The 20,008-nt window shown below is 37.7% G+C and overlaps 1 protein-coding gene across 6 annotated transcripts in view; it reads right to left on the reverse strand.

The window, feature by feature from the left end:
- enox2 (ecto-NOX disulfide-thiol exchanger 2) overlaps window positions 1–20,008 on the reverse strand; it is a 501,745-nt gene that overhangs the window by 162,726 nt on the left and 319,011 nt on the right. For 5 of the 6 annotated variants that reach the window (XM_072914886.1, XM_061976730.1, XM_061976729.1 and 2 more), the window contains one exon: window positions 11,954–12,073. In XM_072914886.1, the coding sequence (XP_072770987.1) occupies window positions 11,954–12,059 (106 nt within the window). In that variant the 5' untranslated portion in view covers window positions 12,060–12,073. Of the gene's footprint in view, window positions 1–11,953; window positions 12,074–13,250; window positions 13,353–20,008 lie in introns of those variants that run through there. The other variant, XM_072914887.1, reaches the window with a different exon arrangement.

The following is a 20,008-nucleotide window of genomic DNA, read 5'->3' on the forward strand; positions in this document are numbered from 1 at the left end:
TGTTACAGAGTCCGTCATGATTAGAACACACTCGGGTTTGTTTCCGTAAGTAGGAAGTGTGCTGCTATAGAAATAGAAATAAATCCATCCATCCATCCATCCATGGATGGATGGATGGATGGACATATTGTTATGAAGGTGTCTGTTACTACATTATATATATACTTGCAGTGTGTATATAAAACATATTACATATTGTTATGAAGGTGTCTGTTACTACATTATATATATACTTGCAGTGTGTATATAAAACATATTACATATTGTTATGAAGGTGTCTGTTACTACATTATACACGTACTTGCAGTGTGTATATTGTACATATTGTTATGAAGGTGTCTGTTACTACATTATATATATACTTGCAGTGTGTATATAAAACATATTACATATTGTTATGAAGGTGTCTGTTACTACATTATATATATATACTTGCAGTGTGTATATTGTACATATTACATATTGTTATGGAGGTGTTTGTTACTACATTATATATATAGACTTGCAGTGTGTATATAAAACATATTACATACTGTTATGAAGGTGTCTGTTACTACATTATATATATACTTGCAGTGTGTATATAAAACATATTACATATTGTTATGAAGATGTCTGTTACTACATTATATATATTTACTTACAGTGTGTATATTGTACATATTACATATTGTTATGAAGGTGTCTGTTACTACATTATATATATACTTGCAGTGTGTATATAACATATTACATATTGTTATGAAGGTGTCTGTTACTACATTATATATATATACTTGCAGTGTGTATATTGTACATATTACATATTGTTATGAAGGTGTCTGTTACTACATTATATATATACTTGCAGTCTGTATATAACATATTACATATTGTTTTGAAGGTGTCTGTTACTACATTATACTGTATATATATATACTTGCAGTGTGTATATTCTACATATTACATATTGTTATGAAGGTGTCTGTTACTACATTGTATATATACTTGCAGTCTGTATATAAAACATATTACATATTGTTATGAAGGTGTCTGTTACTACATTATATATATACTTGCAGTGTGTATATTGTACATATTACATATTGTAATGAAGGTGTCTGTTACTACATTATATATATACTTGCAGTGTGTATATACAACATTACATTTTGTTATGAAGGTGTCTGTTACTACATTATATATATATACTTGCAGTGTGTATATAAAACACATTACATATTGTTATGAAGGTGTCTGTTACTACATTATACATATACTTGCAGTACTTGCAGGCTATCCAACTGAATATTTCTTCGGGCCACATTTACTGAGTGTTGTTAAGCCCAGAGATGACTTCAGTAGCATTCTCTGTAGTGGACATTTGTTTTTGGTCTATTGCCAGAGTTACACATCTAAGAAACAGCCTTGTTGCCCCCTGCATTGGATGCTTGCCAAATTGGGGCCCCAAGCAGAAGTTTATACTTGTTGACTCAGTTTAATGATATTCATATTTTGCACCTAATTAAGAGTTATTTGCGATGCAAAAAATAAATAAATAAAAAACATTTGCTAAATTCCTGCTGAACCCACTACATCTGACTTACAAAACCAGTTCATTAACGGTGTTCGCCACAGGGGGTCGGTGGTCAGGGCAAATTTGCAATTGAATCTTTTTACAGTGACAGACCAGGAAGGAGCTCGGTATATGTTTGCGGGAAGATTTTAAATGAAGTCATTAATTTTTTTACACAGCTTGTAATGTTTAAAGGGAAACTGCACTTTTTGGGGAAATTTGCCTATTGTTCAGAATCAGAATCAGAAAAACTTTATTAATCCCCGAGGGGAAATTGAGAGAGACAGAAAAAGGATCGCTGACGGGTCTGCCAAATTCCGGACGCCCCTTACAAAAAAAAAGGTGAGAAACAAGTAAACGTTGGAGAGGAGGGTTGCTGGGGGGAGTAAAACATATTCACTCAAACGCTGGACTCCAAGGATGGGGGTCCAGACTGACGCCAAGAGAAAAAAACCTCTTAGCCATAGCACACAAACAAATTACATAGAATCAACAAAACTTGCAACAGAGGGGAGAGAGTGGGAGCTATGGAGGACGGCTGCTGTGCAAGCGCTAGTCAGCCATCCATTGCCCTTAACTGGAATCAAGCTGTAGAAAGGCGTGGGGTGGGGTTGGGGCCAGGGGGGGGGGTTTCACAACCATTAATAAAAACACGACTGGTGATTTTGTTTAATGCATTCTAAATATTAAATAAATGCAATCAAAAGTCAGCTACCAATGGTGCCTATGGAACCCATTCAATACTGCCTATAAAACCCTTGAAAAGACATTGAAACACCACCATTAAGGTTTTATATACAAGATGTAAGCATGTATGTAATTTAGTAACATTTATAATAACATCTAATATTTACGTATTTTGATTATTTTAAGCATATGCGGCGCATTAATTTCAAAAACATATCACATTTGTTTTGTCACTGATTATTACTCACTGCAGACTTCACGAGAGCCAACAAACATAACAAGCATCACTTACTGTACAATGTTTTCTGTCATTCGGATGCCGACTGCTAGGATGTTCATAGATTCCCGATTAGATGAAGAATGATTTATAATCCGAGCAAAGAAAGCGAGGAAGCAGCTGATCAGTCGATGACGCCAACATAGGCACACAAGCTTGTGATCACGTTGCCGCTATAAATAGTTTGTCTGCGTTAGCGCTTATAATAACAATATCACTAATACTTGGTAATATAGGCGCTTTTTACATGGCTATTTATTGGGTTTTATGGACGGAATAGAGGACCTCCCATTGGCTCCGCTGTAAGTGGACTTTTATTTACAACAGGGGTGTCCAAACTTTTTGACTGGGGGGCCACATTGGGCTAATAAAATTTGTCCGGGGGCCGAAAGCTGCCTGCATGCAAAGTAACTATACATACATACATACATACATACATATATATATATATATATATATATATATATATATATATATATATATATATATATATATATATATATATATACACACATACATACACCTGAAGCCTATACATACGAGTACATATTATATTAATATAATTGAATATTAAGAGTATGTACAAGTTCGACTTCTACCTTCTTCTGTGACAACCTCCTTAAAGTTTTGTGATCAATCAGAAATATCAAGCAGCTTAAATGTGCCAAACATGGATACGTGTAGAGTGTTTTACATTCTTCCCATCATCCCTCGTTATGGATTTAAATGAGTGTAATTTATTATTATGTTGATTGGACATTTTTTATAATATCCACAAAGTGTGTGTGATCATGTTTGTTGAATTTTTGTGCTGGTTGATTTAGTTTTCTGTTTTTGCACCATGACTAGGGAAGGTTGTTTGGATTCGGCCATATAAGTAAATTGCTGCGCTTTACAACCCTGCGAGTACAACTATTGGTTGAGTAACATTAGTTGGCCACCAGACGGCAACAAGATTGCAGCTGTTAGACCACTGGCTATTTGAGAATTATATAAATACGCCATTCTCGGCCAAATTGTGTATCCGTCTTCATGTCCTTCATAATGATTTTGAACAATAGGCAACATAAAAAAAAAAAGCGCAGTTTCCCTTTAAGTCTCCCATGTTTTAACCTGATTTGGCCCCCGGGCCACCAGTTGAATGGCCCTGGTGTACTATCCACTGAAAAAGATTAGTTTTCTCTTTTGCACCATGACTAGGGAAGGTTGTTTGAATTGGGCCATATAAGTAAATTGCTGTGCTTTACAACCCTGCGAGTACAATTATTGGTTGAGTAACATTAGTTGGCCACCAGATGGCGACAAGATTGCAGCTGTTAGACCACTGGCTATTTGCAAATGATACGAATACGCCACTCTCGGCCAAATTGTGTATCCGTCGTCATGTCCTCTTTAATGATTGTGAACAATAGGCAAAATTCCCCTTTAAGTCTCCCACGTTTTAAGCTGATTTGGCCCCCGGGCCGCCAGTTGAATGGCCCTGGTGTTCAGTGTCCAAACAGCGAGCGGCAATTTTATTAGTTGTGTCTCGACTACAGTAAAAGTTACGGTCTGGAGCTACACGAGTGGAGCGGAATCAAAGTGGAGCTGTGGTTCACTGGGGGGAAAATCAGCCCAAACACCCCTCCAAAATGACAAATGTCTTGCTGAGGAGGGTGAAGGAGTGGCAAAGAAAGATAGAGAGGGCACCAGGTGTTCACCAGGTGACCCTTCATCTTCATTCCTTCACTTCCTTCCTCGTTATCAGTTGATGCCCAAAAAGTCCCAAAATAGGCCAGCCTGTTTGGCCTGATCAGAGCTCTGGTCGGGACGGCGTGGGCGCGAACATCACGCGCTGGCGTTCAAAGCGTAATGAGCCGACTCTGACTTTGTGACTGGTGCTCACGTCAACTACCAGCTGGGCCCCGACGACGGGAAGAAGGATTAAAACCCGCAGCATCCTCCCGACAACTCATCCAAGTCACAGCTGACTCAGCGGTTTGTTGAATATTCATGGCGGGCTAATGCAACCACACAGGAAATGGAACACCCCTCCCCCCCTCCAAAAGAAAATACAGCTTTGACCTCGAGAGACAAAAGGAAAGAGCAGCTCCTTTCTTTAGACTCCTCCTCAAAATGACAAATAAACACGCCAAGAAGGACGGCCAAGTTGATTATTTTTTAAGGCTCCATTTTTTTCCCCCACCCTTTGAGTCCGCTAATCCATTTTTAAATACTCTTTGCTGCTTTATCTTCAACGGAAAATAGCCTTAAGGAAGAAAACAACAAGAATTCAATTAAAAAAATAATAATGAAGAGCACCACGACGACGGCGGTGGAATGAAGCTTTTTTTTTTTTTAAGTGAAACATTGCTGCGTCCACTTCGTCGGAGTCACTTAACGCCGAAAAATTAGCACAATTAGGATTTTTTTTTTTAATACCCTATTGAAGCTTTCCCCGCAGGGAACTCATTAAAAGTGCAGTTTGCAGTACTGACACGGCTGCCTAGGTGGCGCTGGCGTACAAACCCACCCAAATTGTAACACACTTTTTCACAATGTTCCATGATTTGATCGTAACAACATTATCCGAGACTTTAGCTTTATAGATACACAATTAGTTAAAACATTATTAGTAGAGATGTCCGATAATATCGGACTGCCAATATTATCGGCCGATAAATGCTTTAAAATGTAATATCGGAAATTATCTGTATCAGTTTCAAAAAGTAAATTTTATGACTTTTTAAAACGCCGCTGTGTACACGGACGTAGGGAGAAGTACAGAGCGCCAATAAACCTTAAAAGCACTGCCTTTGCGTGCCGGCCCAATCACATAATATCTACGGCTTTTCACACACACAAGTGAATGCCTGCATACTTGGTCAACAGCCATAAAGGTCACACTGAGGGTGGCCGTATAAACAACTTTAACACCGTTACAAATATGCGCCACACTGTGAACCCACACCAAACAAGAACGACAAACACATTTCGGGAGAACATCCGCACCGTAACACAACATAAACACAACAGAACAAATACCCAGAACCCCTTACAGCACTAACTCTTCCGCCTCAACCTCCTCATGCTCTCTCAGGGAGAGCATGTCCCAAATTCCAAGCTGCTGTTTTGAGGCATGTTAAAAAAAAAATAATGCACTTTGTGACTTCAATAATAAATATGGCAGTGCCATGTTGGCATTTTTTCCCCCATAACTTGAGTTGATTTATTTTGGAAAACCTTGTTACATTGTTTAATGCATCCAGCGGGGCATCACAACAAAATTAGGCATAATAATGTGTTAATTACACGACTGTATATATCGGTATCGGTTGATATCGGAATCGGTAATTAAAAGTTGGACTATATCGGAATATCGGCAAAAAAGCCATTATCGGACATCTCTAATTATTAGCTAACACTTTGCATTCTAACAGTTAACATGGTATAATAACAATCGTTTACAAGAGTTGGTGGGGGGCCGAGGGTTGCTTTGTTGGGTCTGCTCCTGTCTCTGGCTTAGCTCCCCCCCTCCCACTCCAGCAGACGATGGCGTGGAACACCGCAGAGGCCACCACAGTGTATGTTTTTGTTTTTTGTTCTTCTTGTTGTTGTTTGACTTTTGTAGCGGTGCGTAGAAGTGGCTGGTTGCATCAGCTCTGCTCTTTTAATGTTTTTAATGTCCTTTGATGTTTCCCTCTTACACACATGTTCATGTGTGCTATGGCTATGAGGTTTTTTCCCCTACTTGTTACTTATACTCTAAAACAGGGGTGTTCAAAGTGCGGCCCAAGGGCGTAGTTAATTATTTTACGGCCCTTGGTACATTTTAGAAATAATAATACAAACAAAAAAATGGTTATACTTTAAAACTGTTTAAAAAATATTAATTAAATAAAATCAATGTTGGTATGACTTATTCGAGGCTACAATTACTTCACACTTCTCTTTGAAATATTGTTGGGAAAATAATTGCATATTTTGCGTGTTTGACATATAAATAAAACAAGGTCTTCTTTGACAAAAAAAGGCATAAAACACAAAAAAAATAAAACTTATAATTGATGGATAGATCTTAAGTTGATCAAGATATTTAAGCGTTACAAGTAAAAACAATATATAGATATATGACCTATTTTAACACTCATCATCGATGTAACGTCAATGTAAAAACAGCAGTCGCAACTCTCTCTTTTTTTTTTTTTACAGCCTCAAGCAAGTCCCCTCTCTACTCGTCAAGCTGAGAACAACACAACCCACTTTCCCCCTTCACAATAAAAGCGGGGTGCACCACATCCGGTCTGACTGCACTAACAAAATAAAGGTTTAAAAAAAAATACCTTACACAAGCATCATGTACTTAAAAGCACTTATTGATAGATTTACACAATTATTATGCTTTGACCTAAGTACTGGTCAAAATTGTCCAAAGATGTATTGCACTAATAAATGTGAGAATTTTTGCATTTAATTAACATTTTATTTTGCAAAAAAAGCACTGTCTAGTGGTAAAATAAGTGTAAAAGGTAAAAAAATGGAATTAAAAATAAACTGGAAAAACAGAATTGTAAAGTTTTTTATATTGCTACAGTTTTTTAAATATATTGTTATTGTGTGAATGCTCCAAAGCATTCACACAATAACAATATGGTTTTCTACACCAAAATTAATTAATTTAATATTATTATTCAACAACTTCTTCTTCTTCTCCAGATTTCTTCGCCCTCTACCTTCTACATTTTTCATCCCATTCAAACCGTTCCAACTTCAAACTGTTCAGCTTACTCGGGAATCGCGGTCTTTCCCTTAACAAATTCCCAGATTTCCCAGAATTCCAGGTTTTCTGGGACATTTTTCCCCATTCAAAATGAATTGGCCATTTTTCAAACTTCCACCATTTCCACATTTTTCAACCTATTCAACCCATTCCACCATTCTGAAAATTCAAATTGACCTTTTTCCAAGTTCAAAAAAATTCCAGGATTTTCCAGAATCCCTGGTTTTCCAAAGCCCTATTTCAACTCTTTTTTCTGGCGAGCACTTCTCCCACATTTTTCAACCCACTTCAACCGTTCCACCGTCAAAACATTCCTCTTAATTGGGACAAAAAAAGCAAAGTTATTTTTTTAACTGGAACAATTCCGGTTTTCCCAAAATTACAGGAATTCCGTAATACCATTTCTCAATTCAACATGTTACTACTTCAACATTTCTCAATCAATTTCAAACATTTTAACACCAACCATTTCAACTCATTCAAGTTTATAACCATTTAAAAAAAAAAAAATCCCACTTTTCCCCAAATTCCCACATTTTTGGGAAATTCCCATTGAAATCAATGGTACATTCTTCAAAGTTCCCCAATTCCCACATTTTTCATTTATTCAAACTGTTCCACCGTCAAAACATTCCTCTTAATTGGGGCAAAAAAAGCAAAGTTATTTTTTGAACTGGAAAAATTCCCGGTTTTCCCGAAATTACAAGAATTCCGTAATACCATTTCTCAATTCAACATGTTACTACTTCAACATTTCGCAATCAATTTCAAACATTTTAACACCAACCATTTCAACTCATTCAAGTTTTTCACCATTAAAAAAAAAAATCCCGCTTTTCCCAAAATTCCCACATTTTTGGGAGATTCCCATTGAAATCAATGGTACATTCTTCAAAGTTCCCCAATTCCCACATTTTTCATCTGATTCAAACTGTTCCACCGTCAAAACATTCCTCTTAATTGGGACAAAAAAACAAAGTTATTTTTTGAACTGGAAAAATTCCCGGTTTTCCCGAAATTCCAGGAATTCCGTAATACCATTTCTCAATTCAACATGTTACTACTTCAACATTTCTCAATCAATTCCAAACATTTTAACACCAACCATTTCAACTCATTCAAGTTTATAACCATTAAAAAAAAAAAAAAAATCCCACATTTCCCAAAATTCCCACGTTTTTGGGAAATTCCCATTGAAATCAATGGTACATTCTTCAAAGTTCCCCAATTCCCACATTTTTCCTTTATTCAAACTGTTCCACCGTCAAATCATTCCTCTTAATTGGGGCAAAAAAAGCAAAGTTATTTTTTGAACTGGAAAAATTCCCGGTTTTCCCGAAATTACAAGAATTCCGTAATACCATTTCTCAATTCAACATGTTACTACTTCAACATTTCGCAATCAATTTCAAACATTTTAACACCAACCATTTCAACTCATTCAAGTTTTTCACCATTAAAAAAAAAAAAAATCCCGCTTTTCCCAAAATTCCCACATTTTTGGGAGATTCCCATTGAAATCAATGGTACATTCTTCAAAGTTCCCCAATTCCCACATTTTTCATCTGATTCAAACTGTTCCACCGTCAAAACATTCCTCTTAATTGGGACAAAAAAACAAAGTTATTTTTTGAACTGGAAAAATTCCCGGTTTTCCCGAAATTCCAGGAATTCCGTAATACCATTTCTCAATTCAACATGTTACTACTTCAACATTTCTCAATCAATTCCAAACATTTTAACACCAACCATTTCAACTCATTCAAGTTTATAACCATTAAAAAAAAAAAAAAATCCCACATTTCCCAAAATTCCCACGTTTTTGGGAAATTCCCATTGAAATCAATGGTACATTCTTCAAAGTTCCCCAATTCCCACATTTTTCATTTATTCAAACTGTTCCACCGTCAAAACATTCCTCTTAATTGGGGCAAAAAAAGCAAAGTTATTTTTTGAACTGGAAAAATTCCCGGTTTTCCCGAAATTACAAGAATTCCGTAATACCATTTCTCAATTCAACATGTTACTACTTCAACATTTCGCAATCAATTTCAAACATTTTAACACCAACCATTTCAACTCATTCAAGTTTTTCACCATTAAAAAAAAAAAAATCCCGCTTTTCCCAAAATTCCCACATTTTTGGGAGATTCCCATTGAAATCAATGGTACATTCTTCAAAGTTCCCCAATTCCCACATTTTTCATCTGATTCAAACTGTTCCACCGTCAAAACATTCCTCTTAATTGGGACAAAAAAACAAAGTTATTTTTTGAACTGGAAAAATTCCCGGTATTCCCGAAATTCCAGGAATTCCGTAATACCATTTCTCAATTCAACATGTTACTACTTCAACATTTCTCAATCAATTCCAAACATTTTAACACCAACCATTTCAACTCATTCAAGTTTATAACCATTTAAAAAAAAAAAAAATCCCACATTTCCCAAAATTCCCACGTTTTTGGGAAATTCCCATTGAAATCAATGGTACATTCTTCAAAGTTCCCCAATTCCCACATTTTTCATTTATTCAAACTGTTCCACCGTCAAAACATTCCTCTTAATTGGGGCAAAAAAAGCAAAGTTATTTTTTGAACTGGAAAAATTCCCGGTTTTCCCGAAATTACAAGAATTCCGTAATACCATTTCTCAATTCAACATGTTACTACTTCAACATTTCGCAATCAATTTCAAACATTTTAACACCAACCATTTCAACTCATTCAAGTTTTTCACCATTAAAAAAAAAAAATCCCGCTTTTCCCAAAATTCCCACATTTTTGGGAGATTCCCATTGAAATCAATGGTACATTCTTCAAAGTTCCCCAATTCCCACATTTTTCATCTGATTCAAACTGTTCCACCGTCAAAACATTCCTCTTAATTGGGACAAAAAAACAAAGTTATTTTTTGAACTGGAAAAATTCCCGGTTTTCCCGAAATTCCAGGAATTCCGTAATACCATTTCTCAATTCAACATGTTACTACTTCAACATTTCTCAATCAATTCCAAACATTTTAACACCAACCATTTCAACTAATTCAAGTTTATAACCATTAAAAAAAAAAAAAAATCCCACATTTCCCAAAATTCCCACGTTTTTGGGAAATTCCCATTGAAATCAATGGTACATTCTTCAAAGTTCCCCAATTCCCACATTTTTCATCTGATTCAAACTGTTCCACCGTCAAAACATTCCTCTTAATTGGGACAAAAAAACAAAGTTATTTTTTGAACTGGAAAAATTCCTGGTTTTCCCGAAATTACAGGAATTCCGTAATACCATTTTTCAATTCAACATGTTACTACTTCAACATTTCTCAACCAATTTGAAACATTTTAACACCAACCATTTCAACTCATTCAAGTTTTTCACCATTTAAAAAAAATAAATCCCGCTTTTCCCAAAATTCCCACATTTTTGGGAAATTCCCATTGAAATCAATGGTACATTCTTCAAAGTTCCCCAATTCCCACATTTTTCATCTGATTCAAACTGTTCCACCGTCAAAACATTCCTCTTAATTGGGACAAAAAAGCAAAGTTATTTTTTGAACTGGAAAAATTCCCGGTTTTCCCGAAATTACAGGAATTCTGTAATACCATTTCTCAATTCAACATGTTACTACTTCAACATTTCTCAATCAATTTCAAACATTTTAACACCAACCATTTCAACTCATTCAAGTTTTTCACCATTTAAAAAAAAAATTCCGCTTTTCCCAAAATTCCCACATTTTTGGGAAATTCCCTTTGAAATCAATGGTACATTCTTCAAAGTTCCCCAATTCCCACATTTTTCATCTGATTCAAACTGTTCCACCGTCAAAACATTCCTCTTAATTGGGACAAAAAAACTAAGATATTTTTTGAACTGGAAAAATACCCGTTTTTTTCCTCGAAATTCCCTAGTACCATTTCTCAATTCAACATGTTACGACTTCAACATTTCTCAACCAATTTGAAACATTTTAACACCAACCATTTCAACTCATTCAGAACATTCAAGTTTTTCACCATTTAAAAAAAAAAATTCCCGCTTTTCCCAAAATTCCCACATTTTTGGGAAATTCCCATTAAAACCAATGGGACATTCTTCAAAGATCCACAATTCAAACATTTTTCATCTGATTCAAACTGTTCCAACGTCAAAATATTCAGCCTGTTTAGAAATTGTGTGCTCTACTTCAACAATTCTAAAAAAAATTCCAGGATTTCAGTCCAACTTCAGCACTTGAGCATTAACACGCAATTCTGTTAGGAATTGCCTCATCTAGTTGCTGCTATTATTATTTCACTTGTTGTGGTTTATTTATTACTAATTTAGATCCAGTTTTTTTTCAAAACTATATTTAAAGTTGAGTTTGGGTGGCACACTAAACATTAGTTTTCAAATGAACATAAATAATCGTGTAATTGATTGAAGTGATTATTATTTTTGCCCTGTATCAAAATGGGCCAGCATTTTTTCATATTTCAGCGTGGCAAAGTTTGGATACCCCTGTTTGAAAACAACTGTACTCTTTCTTATGTACAGTTTCTGCATACTAAATGTGTTTACTAGTTTAATAGTACTAAAAACCCCCAACAAAACTCAGATTTGAAATAGAAAAAACAAATGAAAAATCAATGTGAAAGTGATTATTCAGTACAATTGTGTGTGGCGCATACCTGGCATGAGCGGCTGCCCAGTGATGCCCATTGGAGGCATGCCCAGATTGTTCATGGCCGTAGCCCAGGCGTTGGGGTCCGACATGGAGCTGGACTCCATGGGCATGTTATGGATCACCTCTGCAGAGACACAAAGACGACAAGGTAAGTACCACAGAATAACATGAAGAATAAAACACTTCACAACACTGCGCACAAAAAAGCAGTCAAACTCCAAGATTCAAGATTCAAGAGGATTTATTGTCAATTCTTAACATGCACAAGACACATAAGAACTGAAAAGTATATTTTCGGCACAGTCCCACTAAGAGCAGACATACGTTACAGGGAGACAAGACAAGACCGCCGACGGGGCAGCCATTTTTACGGCGTCCTATCTCTGCTCCACATTTTGCAACACAACAATTCAAGGACTTGAGGGCAAAACTGACATGACTCTCATTCTCTCCACGACCAAAACACACACTGACTGTCCATGTGGGTCCGTGTACCTTCCGTTTTCTTCCAATTCTGAAACGCAAATCAAAAAATTATATTAGGGCCGTTTTTTTCTGTTTTTATTTCATATGGCAGATTTTAAAACAAACAAAAAAGGGTTGATTTTCATTAAAATATTGCCATAAAATTGGATTTTGTGCTGTTTTGCTTTTATGAATTTGAATTTTTCCAGATAAACGCAAATGTGCAAAAATTTGTGGTTATCTGTGTGATGACAAATTGAACCGGAAGCAGTATTTTAGCCTTTCCTTTGCGTTTAGCATGTTTTTAGCATAACGGTAACTTCCGTTCGAATGCAGTTGAGATAGGCTCCAGCACCCCCCGCGATCCCGAAAGGGACAAGCGGTAGAAAATGGATGGATGGATGGTAACATCTTTGTTCAGCAGGAGTCTTATATATAAAACAGTGGCATTAAATATGGTCATATGGACCGCTCGCATGTGCATCAGTTGGGGACATCTCTGCGCTGCTGACCTGTCTCCGCTCGGGATGGTCTCCTGCTGGCCCCACTATGGACTGGACTCTCACTATTATGTTAGATCCACTATGGACTGGACTCTCACTATTATGTTGGATCCACTATACAAAGCAGATGCATTTCCAACGATAAAGTCAAAGAAATCTGCCGCCAGACCCCCCAGGAAAAGAGAGCGGATGAGGGTATGTCTACAGAATATATTAATTGATGAAAACTGGGCTGTCTGCACTCTCAAAGTGCATGTTGTTGCCAAATGTATTTATATGCTGTAAACCTAGTTCATAGTTGTTAGTTTCCTTTAATGCCAAACAAACACATACCAATCGTTGGTTAGAAGGCGATCGCCGAATTCGTCCTCGCTTTCTCCCGTGTCGCTGGCTGTCGTGTCGTTTTCGTCGGTTTCGCTTGCATACGGTTCAAACTGATATGGCTCAATAGCTTCAGTTTCTTCTTCAATTTAGTTTTCGCTACCTGCCTCCACATTACAATCATCCGTTTCAATACATGCGTAATCTGTTGAATCGCTTAAGCCGCTGAAATCCGAGTCTGAATCCGAGCTAATGTCGCTATAATTTGCTGTTCTATCCGCCATGTTTGTTTGTATCGGCATCACTATGTGACGTCACAGGAAAATGGACGGGTGTATATAACGATGATTAAAATCAGGCACTTTGAAGCTTTTTTTAGGGATATTGCGTAACATTTTGAAAAAAAATTCGAAAAATAAGATAAGCCACTGGGAACTGATTTTTAATGGTTTTAACCCTTCTGAAATTGTGATAATGTTCCCCTTTAAGAACCACTGTTGTACATATATTATGTAAATATTACGTATATATGTTATATTTTATATCGCTATATATAGTCTATTTATACCTGCATTGTCCTTTCCATCCTTACACTTTCCATCATTGTAACCGAGCTACTGTGTGGAACAATTTCCCTTGTGGATCATTAAAGTTTGTCTAGGTCTAAACCAAAAATCGGGAAATGGGGATTTTTATGTTCACCTATTTTTCTATCCCGCAAGAAAAACGTACACGGCCCACTGACCCAGCATAGATCCATTTCCTACTTTCACTTTCACTCTTCTGCTCAACCTCTGTCCAAGTGACTGAGCCCGTTGCTGTCAGCGGGGCAAGAACCAGAGTGCACCCTTGTCGCCTGGTGACGACACAGCTGTTAATCACTGCCACTGAACCACAACCTCACCTGTACCTGCGTGTGTGTGTTTGTGTGTGTGTTTGTCCAAACACTAACAAGTCTCCTGGCCACTCTTTACAGTCTGACACGTAAGCATGATGATGATGATGATGATGATGACGACGAGGCTTTTTACAGGCTTGCTATTTATCGGCGGAACTTCCAAGGACTTGGAAGCAACAAAGAGGAGGACGAGAGGAACGCTGGCCTGCAATTTTTATGGCGCTTTTTTAGTACTGCTTACGCTTCCAATCATTGGCTGCACTGTCGTGAGGGTGAATGCACACAAACACACTGGAGGATGTTTTCAGCTGGGGATTGAGACCGTTTGTAGTATTCAGCATGCAGTACTAGTTTCCCTGACAACACTTGATGTGATGTGCATGGACACAACACAGCGGACCAATGTCAAAACAGTCATCACTGGAACATTTACACTTAAAGACACTCTGTTGGTGTGTGTTCTTCCTATAGGAGAATGATGGCCGCTTCAATGGACGCCGAGTGGATACGGTTTTTAAAGTGAGAGTCCAGTCCAGCAGGTGTATGTAGACAAGGTAGGGCTGGGCGATACGGCCTTTTTTTTTAATATCTCGATATTTTTAGGCCATATCGCGATACACGATATATATCTCGATATTTTTGCCTTAGCCTTGAATGAACACTTGATGCATATAATCACAGCAGTATGATGATTCTATGTGTCTACACTAAAACATCTAGTTTTAGACTGAGATTGGTCAGATCTAATCTTAGACTGAGATTGGTCAGATTTAGTTTTAGATTGATCAGATCTAATCTTAGACTGAGACTGGTCAGATTTAATCTTAGACTGAGATTGGTCAGATCTAGTCTTAGATTGATCAGATCTAATCTTAGACTGAGATTGGTCAGATCTAGTCTTAGATTGATCAGATCTAATCTTAGACTGAGATTGGTCAGATTTAATCTTAGACTGATATTGGTTAGATCTAGTCTTGGATTTAGATTGGTCAGATCTAGTCTTAGACTTAGATTGATCAGATCTAGTCTTAGATTTAGATTGGTCAGATCTAGTCTTAGACTTAGATTGGTCACATCTAGTCTTAGACTGAGATTGGTCAGATCTAATCTTAGACTGAGATTGGTCAGATCTAGTCATAGACTTAGATTGATCAGATCCAGTCTTATATTTAGATTGGTCAGATCTAGTCTTAGACTTAGATTGGTCAGATCTAGTCTTAGACTGAGATTGGTCAGATCTAATCTTAGACTGAGATTAGCCAGATCTAGTTTTAGACTGAGATTGGTCAGATCTAATCTTAGAACGAGATTGGTCATATCTAGTCTTAGACTGGGATTGGTCAGATCTAGTCGTAGACTTAGATTGATCAGATCCAGTCTTAGATTTAGATTGGTCAGATCTAGTCTTAGACTGAGATTGGTCAGATCTAATCTTAGACTGAGATTGGTCAGATCTAGTTTTAGACTGAGATTGGTCAGATCTAATCTTAGACCGAGATTGGTCAGATCTAGTCTTAGACTGAGATTGGTCAGATCTAATCTTAGACATAGATTGATCAGATCTAGTCTTAGATTTAGATTGATCAGATCTAGTCTTAGACTTATATTGGTCAGATCTAGTCTTAGACTGAGATTGGTCAGATTTAGTCTTAGACTGAGATTGGTCATATTTAATCTTAGACTGAGATTGGTCAGATCTAGCCTTAGACTGAGATTGGTCAGATCTAATCTTAGACTGAGATTGGTCAAATCTAGTTTTAGACTGAGATTGGTCGGATCTAATCTTAGACTGAGATTGGTCAGATCTAATCTTAGACTGAGATTGGTCAGATCTAATCTTAGACTTAGATTGATCAAATCTAGTCTTAGATTTAGATTGATCAGATCTAGTCTTAGACTGAGATTGGTCAGATCTAGTCTTAGACTGAGATTGGTCAGATCTAATCTTAGACTGAGATTGGTCAGATCTAGTCTTAGACTGAGATTGGTCAAATCTAATTTTAGACTGAGATTGGTCAGATCTAGTCTTGGACTTAGATTGGTCAGTTCTAGTCTTAGATTTAGATTGGTCAGATCTCATCTTGATCTGACCAATCTAAATCTAATCTAGTCTTGGATTTAGATTGGTCAGATCTAGTCTTAGACTGGTCAGATCTCATCTTGATCTGACCAATCTAAGTCTGAACTGATCAAGCCTACTGAGGTATTGGCACCAGTGCTAGACTAGTGCCTTGAGCTAGCACTTTGCAAAAAGTGGATCCTTCTTCTAGCTTTGTGATGATAGTGAACGATAGGATAGGCAAGATTCCAAAAAAAAGTGCATTTTCTCTTTAAGTAACATATACATTGATCAGAACGGTTTATCTGTTTTATACAGGAATGTCGTTAATCATAGATCTCGTACCCAATAATATTAAAAAGTATTGATTTTGAATTGAGAATTGTTTTGAACCGAGAATCAATTCTGAATGCAATCGTTACCCCCAACAATGTAATCGAATCTTGTGGTGCCCAAAGATTGGTCGCATAGATCTCGTACCCAATAATATTAAAAAGTATTGATTTTGAATTGAGAATTGTTTTGAACCGAGAATCAATTCTGAATGCAATCGTTACCCCCAACAATGGAATCGAATCTTGTGGTGCCCAAAGATTGGTCGCCCTCGTGGTCACCGCTTTGACCGTCTGCTGGCTTCATGGAACTTCTGGTGAAAATGTGCAGAAGCCAAGAAACAAGAGAAAAGAAAAGCTGTTTTTTTTTAATCGCAGTATTTTGCTTTACAGCTCAATGTAGAGATCATGGCCAAGGTTGGCAGCTGCACTCAAGTGTGGTTACTTCCCGTTCCTTGCGAGATATCAACACTTTATCACTGCGCTAATGTACTTGGCGTATGGGTCAAGTGGTTTTTCCGCCACGGTCGTCTGAACCCGTGTTTGACTCCTTTTCGTTCAGTTCATTAAGCACCTCTTTATTTGAAGGGTTCCTGCCTTCCTCTCCATCACTCCATCTGTGTGTGTGTGTGTGCGTGTGTGTGTGTGTGTGTGTGTGGATCACCGGTGGGCTTAAAATTGACCTTAACACCGGCGTCAATACAGGGCTCGAAACTTCACGTGATTTTGCAATGCATTGTGGGGGCTGGGTAGCCATTGTTGCTGGACAAAGTTTTCGCTTACATGGCTGTAGTCAACCTGCGGTACTGTGAGGGAGAGCAACAAACTGGATTAAAATGGATCGTACGAAAGGAAAAAAATATCAAGACCGCACCGAAACAAACTGGACTCTGTTCCAAAGAGTTGAAAAGCCAGCATCTGTGATGGTATGGGGGTGTATTAGTGCCCAAGGCATGGGTAACTTACACACCTGTGAAGACACCATTAATGCTGAAAGGTACATACAGGTTTTGGAGCAACATATGTTGCCTTCCAAGCAACGTTTTCATGGACGCCCCTGCTTATTTCAGCAAGACAATGCCAAGCCACGTGTTTAAAACAGCGTGGCTTCATAGTAAAAGAGTGCGGGTACTAGACTGGCCTGCCTGTAGTCCAGACCTGTCTCCCATTGAAAATGTGTGGCGCATTATAGACTTAGACTTCCTTTTTATTGTCATTCAAATTTGAACTTTACAGCACAGATAAGAACAAAATTCCGTTACATAAGCTCATGGTAGTGCAGGATAAAAAAGCAAGAAGGTGCATATATAAATAAATACATATATATAATATATATATATATATATATATATATATATATATATATATATGTACAATAAATAAATGTATATAAATATATATAAATAAATATCAATCAATCAATCAATGTTTATTTATATAGCCCTAAATCACAAGTGTCTCAAAGGGCTGCACAAGCCACAACGACATCCTCGATACAAAGCCCACATAAGGGCAAGGAAAAACTCACCCCAGTGGGACGTCGATGTGAATGACTATGAGAAACCTTGGAGAGGACCGCATATGTGGGTAACCCCCCCCCCCCCCCTCTAGGGGAGACCGAAAGCAATGGATGTCGAGTGGGTCTGACATAATACTGTGAGAGTCTAGTCCATAGTGGATCCAACATAATAGTAAGAGTCCAGTCCATAGTATAAATAAATAAATAAATAAATAGATTACTGTACAGATAAATATATTGCACTTTTTCACATGCGTCCACGTTTATGGATGTATGTGATATTGTCTTTTTTATTCCAGCGAGTTCATCCATTTTGGGGGGAGTTGATGGGATCATTTAATTATGATGCGTTCAAGAGTCTTACGGCTTGAGGAAGGCACCATTAATGCTGAAAGGTACATACAGGTTTTGGAGCAACATATGTTGCCTTCCAAGCAACGTTAGCATGTACGCCCCTGCTTATTACAGCAAGCCACGTGTTTAAAACAGCGTGGCTTCATAGTAAAAGAGTGCGGGTACTAGACTGGCCTGCCTGTAGTCCAGACCTGTCTCCCATTGAAAATGTGTGGCGCAATATGAAGCCTAAAATACCACAACGTAGACCCTCGGACTGTTGAACAACTTAAGCTGTACATCAAGCAAGAATGAGAAAGAATTCCACCTAAAAAGTCTCCTCAGTTCCCAAACATTTACTGAGTGTTGTTAAAAGGAAAGGCCATGTAACACAGTGGTAAAAATGCCCCTGTGCCAACTTTTTTGCTGCCATTAAATTCTAAGAAAAAAAAAAAGTTTCACAGTTGGAACATTAAATATCTTGTCTTTGCAGTCTATTCAATGGAATATAAGTTGAAAAGGATTTGCAAATCATTGTATTCTGTTTTTATTTACCATTTACACAACATGCCAACTTTAGTAGTTTTGGGTTTTGTAATATCATGATACTTACACGGTGGCATTGTTGTGTGTGGACAAGGATAAAGTTAGGTGGGATTTACCCTGGATAACCTTATCCGGCTTAGTGTAAACGGGGCTTGAGTCTGACCTTACAGGAGGAGTGGCCACTGAGTGTTGCCACCAGGTGAGCCTACCACCTCCAGGTGTGATCCTCACATCTTCCAGAGCACACGATGGGATCTGTTATTAAGGGTATGACGCATCCCCACTGTGACAATCAGCACGCACCTTTGCGTCCTGAGCTCAATGAAATCATTTCTCAGGCCGTCAGCTTCAACAGCATCGATCCAAAATTCCCGTGCATTAAACGGGCTAACCGCAGGTTTACTCAAGACGGCCCCCCTGGGGGAGTTTGACTAAAAAGATAAAGGCAGGGACAAAGTTCACGTGTAAAAGACGGCGTGTGGCTACAAATACGAGCACCTTGCTACGGCTTTCAAGGCTCTCACGCTTAAGCGCAAGGACTTGATGGCAGTCGTTACCGCTAAGTAGACGCCACAAAAATCACTAATTAGCGCCTAGGATAACATGGCTGCTGAACACAAAAGCGGCTGAGGAGACAGACGGAGTGAACAATATCTTCCAAACAAGAATGCAACTTTAATTGTCGCCGGCTGCATTTTCGCCCATTGTTCGGCAATACAATGGACTTTTTTGTTATCTCTTTGGAGCCTGAAAAGCTAGCCGGGGGACAAAAGACTTTGGACTTTTACTGAGACAAAAACGCTGTTTTGACCTCCATCTGCAGCTGACTGTGTGTGTGTGTGTTCTTGTATTTCTACCCTTCTTGAGACATCAGCAAGGAAAACTCGCTTCCATATGAGGAGGTTTGAACAAGTTAGGACATAAATCATGGTCCCAATACAGAAAAGCATTGCATCTACAAACCCCGTTTCCATATGAGTTGGGAAATTGTGTTGGATGTAAATATAAACGGAATACAATGATTTGCAAATCATTTTCAACCCATATTCAGTTGAATATGCTACAAAGACAACCTATTTGATG

This window comes from Nerophis lumbriciformis, linkage group LG16 (assembly GCF_033978685.3).
Source record: "Nerophis lumbriciformis linkage group LG16, RoL_Nlum_v2.1, whole genome shotgun sequence".
Taxonomy (NCBI): domain Eukaryota; kingdom Metazoa; phylum Chordata; class Actinopteri; order Syngnathiformes; family Syngnathidae; genus Nerophis; species Nerophis lumbriciformis.